The 18,466-nt window shown below is 46.2% G+C and overlaps 1 protein-coding gene across 3 annotated transcripts in view; it reads left to right on the forward strand.

Moving 5' to 3' along the window:
* Positions 1 to 18,466, forward strand: part of NTRK3 (neurotrophic receptor tyrosine kinase 3) — a 218,343-nt gene that overhangs the window by 129,048 nt on the left and 70,829 nt on the right. The window contains exon 13 of one of the 3 annotated variants that reach the window (XM_058033646.1): positions 7,530 to 10,297. The exons of the other annotated variants lie outside the window; for them this stretch is intronic. Within the exon in view, the coding sequence (XP_057889629.1) occupies positions 7,530 to 7,648 (119 nt within the window). The 3' untranslated portion in view covers positions 7,649 to 10,297. Of the gene's footprint in view, positions 1 to 7,529; positions 10,298 to 18,466 lie in introns of those variants that run through there. 3 annotated transcript variants of the gene reach the window in all.

The raw sequence follows: 18,466 nt of genomic DNA on the forward strand, positions 1-18,466 counted from the left end.
ATGAAACTGGGGCAGAGAAGGGTCTGGCAGATGTGTAGTTTGTTAAGCTTGGAGCTGATTGCTTGAGCAAAAATTCACAGCTAGACCACTAGCTGGGAAAAGCTTGTCAGAAAGGATTCATGATCCTTCCTCCCTCCTTTGAATGATGACCCCTAATCAACAGCAGACACACATTTTGGGCTTAGATCTTGAATTGCTGCCCTGCTGTGCCATGCCAGACCTTCCCCACTCTGCAAAGCTCACCCTCTGCTCTGGGGTGGAGTGAGGGTTTCCTTGCACAGCAGCAGCCCCCCACAGGGCTCCTCACTCACCTCATCGTGTTTTAATGTGTGAAAGGAGCTTTCCAGGCATTTCATACATTCTCTTGCAAAAACCTACCATGTTTCATGTGTGTTTGGTGGGAGCAGAGCCCCTGCTGCAGAACGAAGGCAGCCACAAATACCTGACGCTCGTTTGGTTGGCACTATCCAAATAGTCCCACAGGAGCTCTGTAGTATCAGCATAAACCCATGTTTTTCTGTCTTCCCCTGGGAGAGCACAGCCTTCCCTGTGCCCTGGGGTGTGTGTTTTAGAGCTTGTGAAATACTGAAAGATACCAAGACATGGTCTCAAAACAAAATCTGGAGCTGGGAGCTCTCCCTCGGGAAGTGTAATAACACCCTTTGACATATTTTGGTGCAGAAGACAACTTATTTTGAGAACCATCTACTGGGGCAATTATCAAGAGCTGAAGACCTGCGGTGGCAGCTTTGTTTCCAAAGAAATCAGCAGAGTGGGAGCACTGGAGAGACACAGATGAAGAACAATAATTCTGGACAACACAGCATCCAAACAGCCAAAAAGAAATCAACAAAATCTTGTTCCTCGAAACTCCCCGCTGCTCTCACTGTGTTTTAGCCCTCAGCTCTTCCTGTTCCCATTTACAGCTTCTCTGTAGTGCTCGGTGCCTCCTTGCCTGCTGAGATCTCCTGCTCTCCTCAGTTTCCGTCCTCGGTTTGTAAACTCCACAAAATCGTGTTTTCCCACAGGATGTTCTTCCTGACACTTCAGACTCTCGGGCTTGTACAGCTCCTGGGCTTCCTGGAGGGCAGCTCTGGCCTTTCTGGATGACATAAGGTGTTGCTGGAGCAGATGGCAGAGTAAAGAGACTTCAACAAGCGAGGATTTATTCTGGGCCTTGATCGGCTCCTCCCATCCTCTGAAGAGCAGGAGAGCATCCCTGGCACTGCCTGGGCTGGGGAGGTCCCAGCTGCAGGCTGCAGAATTGTGTGCAATCCTGCCCACCATCTGTGTCTCTTCTTGATGCCTGCTGTGATATCCCAGCCCTCTGGCTTTACCAAGCACTTCTGTCCCTTCTAGAGCCCGGAGCTCCTGCAGAGGATGGAGCTTTGGAGCTGAGGCTGTTCCCTGTTGGATGTTCAGGACTGTCACTGGTTCCTTTGGAGACCTTGGAGAAAATGTGGTCCTGCTTTGTGACACCGTTTTGCCGCCTGTGTATTAAATATAACAGCTCCTTCCTCCCCAGGGAGTGAGTGAGGCATAACAAATTAATGTTTATGAAGCACTTTCCAGCTAAAAGGAACTTTTGAAACAGAGCTGTTGCTGTTCTAACTCAGGGGCTTCCTTTACTGGTTGGCTCTTTGATGTGGTGATCTGTGGTACTGGTGGATCAGCTGTACCATAATTGGAATTAATCAGCAATTAAGGAACACGAGCCCAAACCAGATTCTTTCCCAGTGGATATTCATTTCTGGGCACATTAGTCAGTGGTTTCAATAACTCTGTAAAATGCTTAGGGTAACTATTGCTATCTGAAGCAGCTGGGGAACAGAGGCAGTGTCACAAGGACACAGATACCTGTCAGGCAAAGTAGAAATAAGAAGGTGTTGTAGCACTGTGCACTGTGCTTAAATTGGCAGCACTCCGAGGGCTGACTTGAAAAAAAAATTAAAAATTGACATAAGAATATATTTGAAAACCAAAGTGATGAAAATGATGTATTACTTGCTAGGATGGGATCTTTCGTGCCGGGTCCCTTGGGCTTTGTGGAGTGCAGAGGCAGCGAGAGTGCACGGTGGTGAGAAGTGGGGACCTGTGGAGGCAAGGAGACAGGTTTTTCCCTCCCAGCAGTGAGAATGGTAGAGGAGAAGGCTCCTGGATGTTCCAGTGTGAGCACAAGGGGAGGCAGAGGCCGGGGAACAGCTGGACAATGCCCACAATGCCAGCTACCTCCAACTTTGCAAACACTTTCCTGCAGCGTGTTCTCATGGCTGACCTGTAACCCCTGAGAGTTTTGCCACGTGTCTTTGCATGGCCGTGGGTATTTCAGGGCACAAAGGAGCCATTCTCCTTGCTCAGGGACCTCCTCTGTGACCCACTGCCCCTTAAATGAGGCAGAGACCAAGCTCTGCGTGCCGTGGGTGAGACTGCTGGGTGCCCAGCCTTCCCCCCTTCCCTGGTCCTCTTACAAGTCATTTCACATACTCTGGCTTCAATCTAACAAAAACAAAACCGATGAGGCCCAACTGATCTGGCTGCTTTCCATCATGCAGTGGGCCTCTGAGTGGCTTTAAATAGCTGTACCTCAGTGCAGGCTGGAGAAAAAGCACTGGCTGTGCCTCTGGACAAGAGGGTAGCTTTGGCTCGAATCACAGGCCATCTCAGACCTGAAAATAGCCTTTTTTTTTTTTCTTTCTGTCACCCTTGGTCTTAAATAGATTTTTTTTTTTCCTTCTCATTTTTTATTTTATACCCTGTTAAGTGCTTTCCTACTTTGGGGCTTTTCCTAAGGGGGGACTGGTGGGGAATCTTGGAGCTCTGCCTCCTGAGCTATCAGGCTACATCATTTAGTATCTTGGAACTACTCCATCCATGAAAGAGTTCCAGAGAAAACAAGCTTGTGATCCTGGCTAATATGGACATGGCCTATGTTAGTGGTGGCAACGGTGGAAACGCAGCGGATACTGGAATTCCTCCGACCAAAGGTTTAGTGAATCTTACAAAGTCCTCAAGAGTTCACCCCGTGGAAAGCTGTGAATGCTGCCCCTTCCTCAAGGAAAAGCTGTTTGGCCATTGAGTGCCTGCAGAATTCTCCGACCCCTTGCTCTGCTCTAGCCAAACATTAGAGAAATTGATGTGGAAATGGGATCTCCTGGATCTGTTTGCTTCTGCTTTTCTCTTGCTCTGAGCCCATCTCCTCCTTTCCCTGCCCTCCAAAACACTCGCAGTGCTGAGACCTTCTGTTTGTGATTTTGGGTTGTGGAAAAGCACAAGAAGATGGCACAAGCTGTAGCTAGAGCTCCATCTAGCACATTCCCAAGAGGCTTCCTGTGACGTCAAATCTCTTTGATTAAAGTGGGAGACTCTTATGCCAGAGGTTTAACCATGGAAAATGAAAACAGATGCAAGGTGAGCTGCCGTGGAGGGGAATAAGGACCCGGTTTACATGAAAATTAAAGATTATAAGAATTTCTGTAGCTCTCAGAGCCTTTCTAGTCTAAGAAGAGGTGTAATCTACTTGAAGATCTGCTTGAGCTCTGTGTATCAGTGTGAAATTCATCTATGGACTGAATTTGCTTGAGGTTCTCCATCGTGGTCAACACTGTTGGGCTGGTGTAAATGAGAGGAGATCTGGGCTCTCTGACTTTGCCTTGAACAGTAGAGGAGATGATGTGGTTATCTGCAGCTGAGAGCATCACGGAGAGCCTCACAGTGTGTTTCTGCTCAGCTTCTGTGACCTGCTTTGTTGTGGCAAGAGAGGCCTTAGGCTGGGCTGCATCTCACCCTGTTACATGCTGTGAGAGGAAGGGAAAAAAGAGGGTTTTGTTTCCTAGCCCAGCAGAGGAACCCATCCATGACAGGAAACCTGGGTTGTTGTGTGGCTTACCCCTCAGATACAGACACAGCAGTGCTGACTTTGACTAAAGGGATGGCTATTTCCTTTGCTCAGGATGTGGGCCAGGCTTGATGGTTTTCATGCTTTCTTTGATGCTATTCATGCTTCATATCTGCGCAGAGAGACAGATAAAATGCACGCTGTTGTTGGAGTCTCCTACTGCTTTTCCTTTATATCATAAATTCTGCTGTAACTCAGAAGAGAGCTCAAAGCTCCTTTGCCTAATGTGAGCTGTGTGGATAGCAGAGTTATGTTTGGCCAGCTTGTTGCCCTTAATTTGCTATTTTTGTTTAACCCATTTTTGCCAGGCGTTACATAGCATCCCGTTGCTTTTCTCATCCGTTCCCACAGCAATTTATATTGCTGTTTCAGAGGCAGTTTCCATCCCTGGGTTTCAAAACTGGTCTGCATCACTCCTGCTGTGGCAGATAGGGATGCTGTGAGGAGTAGTGCATCATTTTCTGCGTCATTCCCTCACCTCCCCATGTGACAATCCCTGCTGCTCCTCTCAGGTGATGTGGAGCAGCCTCAGGTCTCCAAGACTTTAGAAACATGCTCTATTTGAATAGCAGCAGTTTTACCAGAAGGCACACAGGGAAGGCAAGGTGAAAAATATCTGATTTTCTCCTTAGTTTTGCTCTCTCAGTGGAGGAAGTGTGTTCCTGGTAGGGCACTGTCCATAGACTGGATTTGTATGGGCATGGGGCAGAGTGGCCAAAACCCATGAGCCAGGGTGTTGGGAAACATGAGACAGCTCTGGAGGACTAAGTGGATGGCCAGGGTTGAGGACAAAAACCGATTGCATGGTTTGGTTGCATTCAATTTTCTTGTCCTTTCATTGCCATATCCATCCAGCCTGCTTAGAGAAATGTCCCATCTGCTCCCTCCATCTCAAGCTGTTAGAGCTGCACAGCAAATCTGAGCTCATTCCTTCTTCCCTGTTCTCCAACACTCTCCATACATTTATTCCTCTACCATACAATGGCTATTAGTAGAGACAGTATTATGTTTTAATTTAAAAAGTGATATCACTAGAACTGGGAGGAGCACAAAGTATAGTTTGTCAGACCCTTTCCAATTTTGTTGCTCTTTGGAGATGTTTTTGATTTCAATCTACAGGGTAGGGATTTTTACCTCCTTACTATTTTCAGGCTTGCATGTTGGAGTTTCCCTACAAAAAATCTACAACCAATGTCAAAGATAGTATTTTTCCTCCCATTTTCCAGCTGGCACTGACAAATGTGAAACTCCACAAAAGTTATTGGTTTTAAATTTTCCCGAACTGTTTTAGGAAGTTGAATATTTCTATTTCTCCTTTTATTTTCCTTAAAAAAAAAAGAGAAAAAAAAAAAAGTAAAGCAAAGCCCCCACATTTTCAAAGATATTTCCAAGCCGGTTTTTCAGAAGCTAATAGCTGTGATGGTAGATGACATTTGTCATAGCAGCATCCAAACTCTGAACCTGTTGAGATTCACCCATTTTAACCCTGGACATCTCCGTGAGCATCATCCATCTCACATCCGTCAGCGAAGACATAAACATAAACCTAGCAAGAGCCTTGTTGGTTTCTGCTCCATACAAGAGAACGGGGTTAAAGGTATCAGCACAATAGGGGAAACAGCAGTGAGGAAGAGAGAGAAAAACCAGTCAGGAGAGGAGCATGTTGTTTTTCAGATTCTTTGGGGATTTTTAATAAATCAGAAGGAGAGGATGCCAAAAGGACTGGTGCTGCCTTGCTCTCCCAAGCCAGCGGGGATGTGTGTTCAGCCCTTCAGCTCCAGAAACGTCCTCATCGTCCCTCGGCAGCCCCTGCATGCCAGTGGTGGGCAAACCCCCACTGCACAAACCCTGCTGTCACTGGAGGTTCCTGCAGCTCACAGCACAGACAGCAAAGCCCTTGGAGTCCCCAGCTTTAAGCCTTGCTGATCTTTCACATGTCCCCTCGCTGGGGCTGTGCGTCCCCAGTGGGTTTTTAGGTCTGTTGGATGTGGCCTGGCAGAAGTGAAATTGCCTTAATTTAGCAGAGCTGAGAAACGCAAGGAAAATAAAGCAGACAGGAGCTCTCCTTGGAGATACTTGGTATTGTAGAGGATAGACTTTCCCAGCTATCCTTTGGCGGCCATAAAATGTATTTATATTATGAAAAACAAAACACGATAAATAGTGACGTTCAGGGATGCCATGTTTATTTGTGTCCCAGTGACTCTGATCACTTTAAACCATGAGAGTTGAGCTGGGCTCTTTTTCACTCTCATTTCGTTTACTAATGATATTTCATTGCTTGGAATTTGCCTATGAATCTTGTTTATGACACATGAACCAGAGCTGAGCCTGGCTTGCTCTCCCACGTGGATCAGCCCTTAAGGGCCGTTGAGAATAACAGATAGTTTCCCCCAAACAAGTTAAACAGTTCCAAACCAAACAAACAGCTTTTGTCTGCATCCCCAGGTCCATCAAAGGAAATGTGTTTGATGTGCAGATGGAGTAAGATAGTGCAGTGGAGAAACATAAACTGATATAAAAGACAAAATAGAAAGAAGAAATAGGAAAGGAAAAGTCTTCTGGCTGGTGTAGTTTTGGTGTGAAAAAATTTCCTAGCCTGTTTGAAAATACTCTTCCTATTGAGATCAATTCTTAACGGCATCCAAGCTGCTCCATGCTGCCCTAGTGATGCCAGACTTGAGTTAACTTAACTGATTTGTTCAGGATCCTGTGACTGCAGGAGTATTTTCTAAATCTTAGGGCAATTATGTAGACGAGACATCCCACTAATTTCTTGGAAAAAACCCTTTAAACCCATGAGAATTTGCTAGAGATGAGAGAAATCCCCAAGATCCTGCCATGCATGTTTTTGTTGTGGCAAATAAGTGAATTTCTCTGGCTGGGGCATCCCAAGGCAGATACCTTCTGAGGAGATGTTTGATACAGCCCTTTAAAACAGTATATTTGCCCTATAAATTTGTTGGACTGAAGGAAGGAGCTTGCCTATATCTGCTCCCCTTATTTTTCTTTCTCATCTGGGCCAGTGTTTCTGGCAAATCCTAATCAGATTTTTTAGAGAGGTGGGGTTTTGTGAGGAGAAGATGCCTCCAGCATGCAGGGTTTGGTATAGATGGGACAGCTGGGATGAAGAAAGGTCTGTGGGGTTATGAGAGTCAGGTGTCCCCAGCCCTGAAATGGTACTTTTTGGCTTCAAGAATGTTGTGCCAGATTAGATAAATCATGAGAGAGAAGTAGGCACAGGAAGGAGCCTCCCTATTCCTCACTGTCTGCCTAGGGAAAAGATGGACTAGGTAGGAATTTGGACTTTATGGGAACCTGTGGAAAAGAGTTGTTCCCAGTTGTCTGTCCAGACCTCTTGCATGCCCCTTGTCCTCAGAGCACTTGTGCCTGCACGCTCCACATGAAATGATTGCCTGTTCTTTATGGAAAGACAAAGTGAGGTAGCCCTGCCTGGAGAGGACATTTTGGCTTTAATTTAATGGCAGCCGTTTGCTAGTTATTCATTTGGTTCTTTTTTATATAATCACATGTGTGTCGATATCTCTCTCTTTTTTTCTAGTTTTGCTCTTTTTTGTTTTTTCGTTTACTTTATTTTGCTTTTTTCTTTTTTCTGTTTTTTTTCCCCCTTTAGGTTTCAGAGAAATTATGTTGAATCCAATAAGCCTCCCTGGACATTCCAAACCTCTTAACCAAGGCATTTATGTTGAGGATGTCAGTGTTTATTTCAGCAAAGGACGTCATGGCTTTTAAAAACTCCTTAAAAGTCCCTGTTCTGATGTCAAGTTTATAGGCTGTGCCCTCAAAATGGTGGGAAGCAGTAAGCGTGGTCTGTATGGATTGAGGTCTCCTCCCAATAGGACTCTACAGCCCTGCCTGTACACACGTTAAAGCCAACTGAAACTGTGGTTTTCTGTCACCAGATAACAGGGTTGTTCTTTTCCTCCAATGGTCGCTGTGTTCGTTAAAATATTCCTGCAAGGCACAACAGCAGCAATGAGAGCAAAATAAAGAGAATTAAAACCCAATTGAAAGGAGTCATCCTAATAACACAGTAAATAATTGTACTTTTGCTTTAAAATAAAACACAAAACAAAAAAAAAAAAAAAAAAACCAACCAAGCCAACCAAACTGACATCTTTAGTCATGTCCTCCCTGCTTGGAGTTTTCCTTGTAAGCTTGTGTCTTCGCAACACCCAGTGAATGCTGCCATCACCTCTTACGTGGCACCGCCATGGGAGGTCTCCCAGAGCGAGCCGAGGCGGGGAGCCTGGAAGAAACTAAAGCAGAACGAAGACTTTTGGTAAGAACAAAGGCAGCCCCGCTCCCAGTTCTTGCACAGAAAATAATGTTGGAAGGAAAGAGGATGGAAAGAGAAAAAAAAAGAGAAAAAAGTATCTTACTTCTCTGACAGGAGGAGAGTGTGGTATCTCTGAAGTGCACATATTCTAGGAGGCTTCTCTTGTTTGTCTGTCTGTCTGTGTGTGTTAGAGCGGCTCGTTGGATCTGACTATCTCGTTGTCGTACTCTGGTCTCTCCCTGCTGCTTAAATGATGAGCTTTATCTGAGGAGTTGCCTGCACTTCCCACATGGATGGAGAATACATAGCGCAGGAGGGTCTGTGTCCTTGCCAGGACTAGAGCAGTAAGCAAAGTGGAAAAGCATATCAGACGCACGCAGGTCCCATTGCTGGGCCTTCTCCAGCCCCATTTAGCTCTCCCCTCTATGCCCACCCCACTAGAGATTGATTGTAACCCAGTTGCATACCCAGAACCATCAGCTCAATGCTGGCTGACTGAAGGAGAGGAAAAAAATTATTCTGTTGATTCTTCTCTGGCAAAAACAGGAGTATCGGTCCTGTTCTGACCAATATTTGTATTCTCTCCCCCTCTCCTATCCCACTTTTGTCTTACTTCATCCAAAGCCTCTCAGATGGAAAAGTAAACCCTTTCATCCTGTCCTCAAGAGAAGCCAGCTGCCCTCGTGGCAATTTGCAGGGCTTTCCTTGGACTGTCTGGATGTCACGTGTACTGGAAGTACAGATTTGCTCACACATATCAGTGGTAACCTATAAGCAAAGCAAATTTTCTCTAGAGGACAAAAAATATTCCAAAAGATTCAGGTGTGGCCAGATCCTTTTGAGAGGAATATTGGATCAGGAGCTTGCTCACCAGCCACTCAGCTTTGCTTGCCTTCTTGGTGGCCCGAGGTGACCTTATCACATCAGGGGTGTCTCTAAATCACCAGCCCTCAAGGGTCACTGCCACTGGAAAGAGTCACGGTCCCTCTCCACCAGAACTGGGCAGAAGCCTCAGAATGGATGTTCTGCTTCATCCTGCCTTTACAGGTGACCTGCATGAACCACCCTGGAGGTTGCCAGGAGGTTTTATTATCAGCTGTCCCATAGGGATAGCGCTGGGAATATTCCATTCTCTTGCTTCTTCTCCTGGTTCGTTTGCATAAAAAGGTAAAGTGCAATAGAAGAGTACTGGAGAGATGGTGGCAGATTGCTTTAAGTTAATGGACATGCCTTAGGGGGGCATCTGTGTTAGCACGAGGAGACCTGGCTCAGGTTGGATGGCTTCAGAAACCATGACCAAATCTCCCAACAACGTTTCCTGCCCGCATCGGAGCTGGAAATGCCAGAGGTGCACTGCCAGAGAGGACCTGCGGCCGTGTGCCATGGACACCTCAATTCTGCAGATTCACAGAGTGAGGAGGAGCTTCGCCGAGCGTGTGAATCACTGGGTGCTTGTCTGAACTGAATTTCCCCATCTCCTGGAAGTTGCCCACCTGACCTGGGGATGTCTTGTCCGTCTGAACTGTCTCCTCTCCCTAGCACTGTTCAGGGGACTCTGCTCTCAACTGTGTGTATCAGTCGTAGAGATGCATCTGTGGGCCTGGACCAGAAGCCTATATCCAAACACCCTAGCAGAGGAAGGGTTGAATTTTGCAGCTCAGGTCCATCTCTGCTTAGAAGAAATCCTCCGGACCATACAACATAATTAAAAGCAGTTCTCCCCACTGTGATCGATGTCTCAATTTGTTTAACACCAATTAAAGTCTCTGGTTCCTCACTGCTGAAAACGAAAGCCAGTCGTGGCTGTTTGCGATTGGTGGCTTTAAGTAGCAAGTCTAAGGATGTTTCTTTTTTAAATTTTATTTTATTTTTAATTATTGTAAATCATTACCTCATTTTCTGTCAATGAGATTCCTCCATCTTTGTGCATTCTTATCTTGCCATAACTATCATCCTGTGCTAATGGGAAATGGGACGGTCCCTTTTCACAGAGACTATAGGGGTGTTCAATGTCTAGTTTCTTAATAAACACTTTATTTTCTAACGAAACAGCTGCACCAGGCCTCTTCTTTGAAGAAAAAATAAATAAATGTTCAGAATGACATGTCCTATAGTCTACTTCTTCATGAAATGGTCCACGTGTGGGGAGTTTGGTTTGTTTTCTTCTTTGGCGGGTGCGGAGGGTGGGATTTACAGTTGTGATGGGAACATTGCTCAGGTGTAGCTCTTGCTTCTGTCATTCTCATCAGGCACAAAGATATTTTCTTGCCTGGGAGCTTAGCTGCTAATGGTCTTAGTTGACAACCTGTTGGTTTTTGTAGCATAAAATGGTCATATTCTCAGGGACAAGCTGGTACTGCAGGAGATTGTGTCAGGATTTGCCAAGACAAGTTTCTATAGTTAGTGGGAAAAGTTTTATTAGAAGCCTTATCTCTCAGGGAGCCTGACAGTAAAAGATTGTTCTGGCTGCAGTGCTTTTGTTTCAGGATATGCTGTTGCTTCGGGTCTCCTTGCTTGGCTGTGCAAATTGACAGAAACCAGCAAAATTGGCTGTTGGGTGTTGGATTGTTGTGCTCTCCTCAGGAACAATTAACCTCATGTTAATCTCTCAAGGGTGTGTTGCTGTAGAGGCAGTGGGGTACAGGTGAGCACTGTGCTCTGGTTCCTCATTAGAAATTCATGTCCAGGTGGTTGGATGCTCCAGGAGGAGAGAGGAACCATCCTGCAGTGTGGGGGACTTGGCATGAGGGTGTGTCTCAGTTGTTTCTTAGAATTGTTCACAGGAGATGTCACTGATGTAACTAAAAGCTGCTGTGCCAACCTGCAGGTGACAGTGGGCATGAGGACGGGGGTGTGTTTGAGCACATATTGATGGATGGTGCTGGAACCCTCTTAGAAAACCTGGTGAGAGTTTTGATGAGCAAATTAAAAACATGTTTTCCAGCATCCTTCTGTTCCTATAACTTCCTGGCATGACTTTCAAGCGAATGTCTCAAAATGATGCTGTGGGTGAATTTCTGCATGACCTTCCCTTCTAATAAGTGTTTCTCTAGCAGTGATGGGGTGCTGTGGTTCACAGGATTAGGTGATGGCTGAGACCTTGACCTTTCCAGCAATGTCTGCAGTGCCCAAGACAAACGTCTGTCTCCTAGCATAACCTTACACAAGGGATGAGCAGCTGAGCTGCATTGGATTCCATCCCTGTTTCCTTTTTCTTTCTGAGGTGTGGGAAACAAATGTGGGGTTTAGAAGCTCTGTCTTTTCTTCTCCACTTCTGCAGGGTCTGTTATGAGATTTCACAGCCCAGAAACACTGCAAACAGTGGTTGATTAGCCAATTACTCAGCCTGCTGCTATGGTCAGCTTTGTTTCACTTTGCTTTGTGTTTCAGGGCAACTGACTTCTTACATATGAGTTCCCACAATACTTTTAATGCTGTCAGTTCAAAAGGAGCTGGTTTAACTATGGGCTCTGACAGGCATCACAGAGGGGTTGGGCACTTGTTTCTTCTTGCTCTTTCTTCTTGCTCTTTCTTCTTGTCTGTCTCTGTTGCCTGATGTGCCCATGTGAAGGCTCCATGCTCTTTGTGACAGCTGGACCATGAGCTGGTAACGCTGTGCTGCTCTCTCCCCACTCTGGCTGCAAATGACTCTTCAAGTAAGGAGTTATTACTGGAGGAGCTTGGGATGCTGGCTTGGTAGGATGGGGACAGAGGATCTCTAGCAGGAATGATCAGCTCCTCCTGAACATCACAACCCTGCCTCCTCAGGGCTTGTAGAGTGTGGAGCCTGTGTGTGAATGAGCAGAGAAACAAAGTTTTGGCTCATGTACTTTGACTCTAAAAAGATGGAGTCGTGTTTCTTTCAGCTCCTGGTTGGAGGGAGCATGACGGGCACAGTGTGTTTCTGGCACTCTCCAGGATGGAATCACTGTGTGGGACCTTGGGCTCAGATTTGCTGCAGGGTGTGTGGGATGCTGTAGGTCATTATTGGGGTATATTGAGTTTCTGCAGCTGCTTATCCCCATTGCACTGAGTCCTGATGTTCTTTGCTGCTCTTTTGTCTATTTAGATATGCTTTTGAGGAGTCAATGCCTTCTCTCCCAAGAGGCTTGAGCTTGTTTTGAAGGTGGTGGTTTGGTGTTTCTTTCTACCATCAGGCCTTTGTCCTTTCCCTGTGTCCATGTCCTGCTGTCCAGGGAATTCCTGGCAGCTGTGGGGAGTCAGAGGAAGCTGCTTCTGCTGATTCAGCTCTGCTCTGATTTGTACCCAGAACAAGCTGCAGATCCTCAGGGTTAAGCCTGGCATTAGCAGAGGATAAAGAGGCCTAGACACAGTAGTAAAGCTAAAAACCACAGGTTTGGAGGAGCAGCAGCAAAGAGAGCCCACGAGAAATCAATGCTGAGTGATTTCATTTTTTTTCCTTAACGTTTGGAAGCACTTCTGGTGCTGTTTGTGCAATGAGTCAAGGAGTCCATATTAACCATGCATTTAGCAGTGCCTGCAGAGCCTGAGCAGTTGGAAGAAAATTTAACAAAGTGTGGGGAAGTGCAAACGGCTGCTTTGAAGGTGTGGGTGTAGTTTGGTGGGAGACCTGCCCACTCTCAGCTGGAAAAGGTGCTTTACCTGGTGAAGCAATGATGTATCTCTGCTGTTGTGCTGCATTTTTCTTTGCCTTTATATTCTGTGGTTTCTCCAGTGCTGTCCCCACTACTTTCCTTAAGACAGGCAGGCTCCTTGGTGGTGGCAGCATGTGGTCTGATGCCAGAGAGCTAGAATAAATCCCAGCCCACACACCAGTAAATAACTGCAGGAGGATTCCTTCGCAAAGAGATGATGATAGTTTCTCCAGCAGTAAAGCAGAGAGCAACTGCAAGACAGCTACATTTGAATTTTGGTATTATTTTGAACTTGTGAGTGTAATTGCTGACTAATCAGCAGGAATAAATTTTGGTTGTTCTGTATAAAGTGGAGGGATTTGTTCTAAGTGCTGGTTAAGTGATTTACTCTGCTGTTAGTGACTCATTTGTGATCTGTGCCTGATTCCTGCAGAGAAGTTGACTTTTTGTAAGCATTTGTTTATTATTTCAGAGTATTTGGCCTTTTTTCTCCAAGATTTTGCTTCAAATATTTGTGTTGTGTGATGGGTGTTAGTTTTGCTCTTGGATAGGGTGAGTGAATGTTTCAGACAGGTAGAAATGTAACATGCAGAGAAGCCATTCAATCATCTGTTATTTGGGGTTGTCCCCAACCCCGTGTTTCTTTTCATATGTTGGGATTAGTACCATCCTGACAGGTCTTTCAGCAGGCAAGAAAAACTGCCATTGTCTGGGCCTTTGGAACAGTTAAGAGCTTGTTTTCAAAGCAAGCATCTTTCCTGGCTCCAGTCAGAATCCTGGGAGCAGCCTGTGTCTGACCCTTGTGTGGGTTTCCATCCACTGGTGGCAGAGCAGCCACTGCTGGAGGTCAGGCTCATTGATGAGGAGCCAGGGAGAGCCAGACTGGAGCTGCATTAGGCTCAGTAAACTGCCAGGATGTCTGAATAAACTGATTTTGGCCAGGTCATCATTATCTTAAGTGAGTCAGAGATGTGTCCAGCTGTTTATTAGGATAATTGGGACAGGGAGGGAGGGATGCTTACAGTCCATGGACTAGGCTGGTAAGGTGGTGGAGTATATTCCAACACCTGATACAAGAGAGAGGGAGCTCCAGGTCTTGAAAGCTATTGTATCCAAGGCCTGGTCCTGCCAGGATTCAGTCCCTGGTGCCCCTGTCAGGCACGTGCAGTGACATCATGCTAATGCACATTTCAAACATCATTGGTGTGAGCTCATCTTGCCAGGCTGAAGAGTCATACCTCTGCTCAGGTTTCCTCGTGAGGCCTGGTTGCCTGGCAATTTTAGAGATATTCTGGATCAACAGAGCATTTTGGGTTTGCTGTATCAGGGCCAGGCAATACGTGGGGATGAGAGGAGCAGCTGTGCATGGTCACCTCTTCCCTGATAGTGCCTGGTCCAGCCTCCTGTAGGCTTCTGAAGGTGGCTGCAGGTTTGCTTTGAGCTTCCTGGACACGTTGGTGTGACGGTGTTCACAGGGGTCTGAGGATGAGGGAAGGGATGAGGATCTGACTCCATGTTTCAGAAGGCTTGATTTATTATTTTATGATATTTATTACATTAAAACTATACTAAAAGAATAAAAGAAAGGATTTCATCAGAAGGCTGGCTAAGAATAGAAAAAGAATGATAACAAAGGCTTGTGTCTGAACCAGCTGACTGTGATTGGCCATTAATTAGGAACAACTAACATGGGTTAATCACAGATGCACCTGTTGCATTCCACAGCAGTAGATAATCATTGTTTACATTTTTTTCCTGAGGCCTCTCAGCTTCTCAGGAGGAAAAGTCCTAAGGAAAGGATTTTTCATAAAAGATGTCTGTGACACGTTGGTTTATTGGGTGGTCCCAGAGGGTTTGGAAATTCAAGTGTTTAAGCTCCAGTCACATGCTCAGCACTGCTGGAACACCTGCAGAGGTACCAGTCCCCCAAAGCCAGCACATCTCACCACCCACAGATGTTGCAGGAGACTGAGAAGGGCCTCCCTTAAAGACAGGTAAGTGTCATTTTTTCTCCTTCCACCGAGCTATTGTGTGTAATGTGCTGGATTCAGACCTGTAGCAGGAATTATTTTGATGGATCTGCTCTAAACGCATCGATGATAACTGGCTGCATTAGACAGTATCAGCGGGAAGCTGTCAGTCCCTGCTCAGGAGAAAGCAGGGGCTCTCCTGGCTGGAGATGCTGCAGGTCTGGCACTGTGTGGGAGTGGAAAGCCACAAGAGCCAAGAGCTGCTGGGAGCCAGGGCTGCTGCCCACGGCTTCTCCTGTTCGGCCACCAGGTCAGGCGTGGTGAAGGAGGCTGCAGCCCAAATGCCAGCAGGTATGGCAGAGCTGTGGGAGGTGTTTGGCATAGCTGCTGACTCCTTCAGAAAACTTGAGAGCACAGAACTGCAAGGGTGGCTGCTTGGTGATAGTGCCAGTCTCTCATTTTCATTAGCAATCAGCCAGAAAAAGGCTGTGGCGTGCCTTAACTCTCCTGCCCAGGGCCAGCAGAGAGAGAATGGCTTTTCTGTAGCCATATGACACACTTGCCACTCAATCCCAACAGAAGATCTTATGGCCATGGCTTCAGAAGAAGGTAACAAAATCCCTGACAGCGTATCTTGGATGAAAGTATCATCCTGTCAACTAGACTGAGCTTGGTTTAATCCTGTTAACCTTGCAGTGGACTCTTGGGAGTTGGGTAAAATTTTCTGTAGGTCCTTAAGCTTCTCTTCATGGCTGTAATGTGTGAAGCATCTCATGTTTTGCCAAATTTCCTTCTCTGGATTCAGTGGTGCTGGCATGAACCTCAAAATTAGGAAAAAAGGGCAGAATGATATCAATAGCAGTGTCACAAGGAAAGGCAGATATCTCTCACCAAAAAGACAGAGTCATCCTTAGAAAACAAAGAAGACTCCTGAGCATAAAAGATATTGCCATGTACACCCAAATAGGTAAGGATTGGCAATGTTCCTTCTAAGGAAGACCTCTAAGACTCAAGGAGCAAGGAAATGTGGTGATCATGAGCTGTAGATACAGCACAACACGAGTTGAAGACCTCGTGTAAGTAGGAGGATTAGGCTGTGGGTTTGTTCACAGTTGGTATTGGCTAAGCAGAATAATATTGAGGAGGTTAAGCCATGTAAGATTATTAGCAATATTTGTGTCCCTTTCAGATCAAACCTGGCTCTTTGACCTGAAAGGGCCACTGAAATCGAAGGGCTGCACAGGAATCTGTTTGGGTGATGCCTTGAAGGGCTGGTTCAACCCTTTGGGACGTGTCTGTGCCCTTAGTTGACAGCACTGTGCTGCTCATTCTGTTAACCAGCTGGGCTGTTGGTGTGCCAGCACAGGAAGAGAACCATCCCACAGCCTGCTGGACATGATCCATTGAGGACTCCAACCCTCCCTCTCCACCTCTCATTTCCCTGTGCTCCCTGCTGAGTAAAAGCAGGTCCCCACTGCTTGGAGCTTTCACCAGATCTCACCCAGCTCCATGCTTAGGTTCCTCAACAAGAAACCAGAGGATGGTCATCTCTGCAGTGGGAAAGGAAATGCCTTGGGCATAAGATCCTTGGAGCTGTCCAAAGTGGTGTCCTGGTCTGGAGAAGTAAGTAGATGCCTGCTGATCGTGATGCAGGGGGGAGTGTATGCTTGCGTTTGTGTGTGTAGTAGCAATCAAATATCCATGTTGGAAAGGTGGTGTTGGATTTCCAAGGGAAGGAACACATTCATTAAATGTGATCCACAGCCCAAGGCAGAGGATTGGAGGTTGGGACGGCAGAGCCTTGAGAGGGTTAGGCTGTGACACGGAGGTAAGTTTTTTATTGCAGTTCTGTATAAATGATTTAAGTCCCCACAGTCCACTGGCAGTGTCCATGCACTGGGATGGATGAGAACAGACTGGCTCTGAGCTGGGTGTGATTCCACACAGCAGATCTGGAGACCCTCAGCAGCACATCCCTGTGTCCCAGAGACTGAGCTGGGGTCTCTCACAGGGCTCAGCTGCAAGCTCAGAACAGCTGCTTGGGTTTGGGAAGAAGCAGGGAGCCACAAGGGTCCTCTCCCAAGGGACATCCAAGCCCAAGTGCAGGCAGCACACATGCTGCTCCCTGCTTCCTTAAAACCCCCTGAAAAAAAGGCTATTTGTTCTAGGAGATATAGATTATATATATTTTAAGGCTCCATAAATCATTCATAGCCCAAAGATAAAACTGAGCATCAGAGCCAAGGAAAGACTGGGGCTGTGAGGCAAAGCAAGGAGCCTTCCATTATGTATTGTACTCAGACCTGACCTGGCAGTACCTCCTTGAAATCTTGCCTTTGCTTTGGGAAGCCCTCTTTTTCTCCTAAAAATCTGAACTACTCACCTATTTTCAGTAGATAATTGTAGGAGGACCATAATCAGCTGCTTCCCTTGCTGTGCAGCTTGATGGTTGGCTTTTGAAGAGTTAAAGTCTATGTCCAAGTGAGCATGTGAGAGCACAGTGGGGCTGTCAGGAAAAACATGGATGTGTTGGCTTGGAAGGAGAATGAGAGTCCTAGGGATGCTATGGGATCAAGCAGGGTTTAAGGATTAACACTTAGCCTGGCAAACAGTATCAGGTAGGGATTATTGAATGGCTTGGGAAGAGAGTCTGGTGTTTTCTGAGTGAGCCAAGCCCTTCCAGGCTCAGTGTGGCACCAGCCAGCTCTAAGTAAGGGCTCCTGCTTGCTCGTGGTCACTTGGGGGTCAGCATGAAATGAGTTTGTGAGTGTGAGCCTTGTGCCTGGCAGGCAGATGTCTTTAGCCCAGAAAACATCTCTGGTTTCTTGGATGGGAGCAAATGCTGATGATTAAATCCAGAATGTAGCTGTATGGCAGTGATTTGTGGTGTCCTGACCTCTTGGCAAAAATAAATATACAACACAACCTGTCTGGATAGCTGCAGAACTCACAGCCAAAAGGGTGGAAAGGGAGGAAGAGGGACTGGTTGTTTGGTTTATTTTCTTTGTGCTTTGCTGTTGTTGTTTGTTTGATTCTGTAATCTAGGAGAAGGGCTGGAAGTTGAGCTTTCACTTTATCAGATTATGGTTTTCTTTCCTATATGAGTTGTATTACAGTAAAAATTCATATTCTGCTTGCCCTGATTAAATGGCAAAATGTTGTACCAGAGCAGCAGGAAACTCTCATGTTGCTTTGCTATTTCCTTTTTAATTACTGTCACCAATTCATTGGCAAGAGTAATCTTATTGCTCAGGGCTAGAGACACCTTCCCTTTCCATTGCTATACAGCCCCAGGGCCTGTAAAATGCACTTTTGGCAGTAAGGTGAAATAAAGAGAACTTCATTTATTTGCTGCATTTCATTTGTGCCAGCACAAGAGCTTGTGAGGCCACAGTCTAGCCTGAGTATCTGGTATTGTCCAAGTTAAAAATAATCCCACTTTGCTCACTCAAAAGTAGTTTTCAACCCAGAACCTTTCAGAGCACTGCTTGGCCAAACAGCAGCAACAGAATTAGGGAGAGAATGGCCAGGGATGGGGTGGGGTGACAGGCACCCCACAAGGTCAGGTAAGTGGCTGAATCAGAGCATCAGGGCTGGCTGCTGATAGTTTGCAGCAAGCGAGCACCATGGTATGCAAGATGCCTGCTGCAAAAACTGGGAGAGAAATTATTTGGAAACATGTCAT

The sequence above is a fragment of the Melospiza georgiana genome, chromosome 13, assembly GCF_028018845.1.
Source record: "Melospiza georgiana isolate bMelGeo1 chromosome 13, bMelGeo1.pri, whole genome shotgun sequence".
Taxonomy (NCBI): Eukaryota; Metazoa; Chordata; class Aves; order Passeriformes; family Passerellidae; genus Melospiza; species Melospiza georgiana.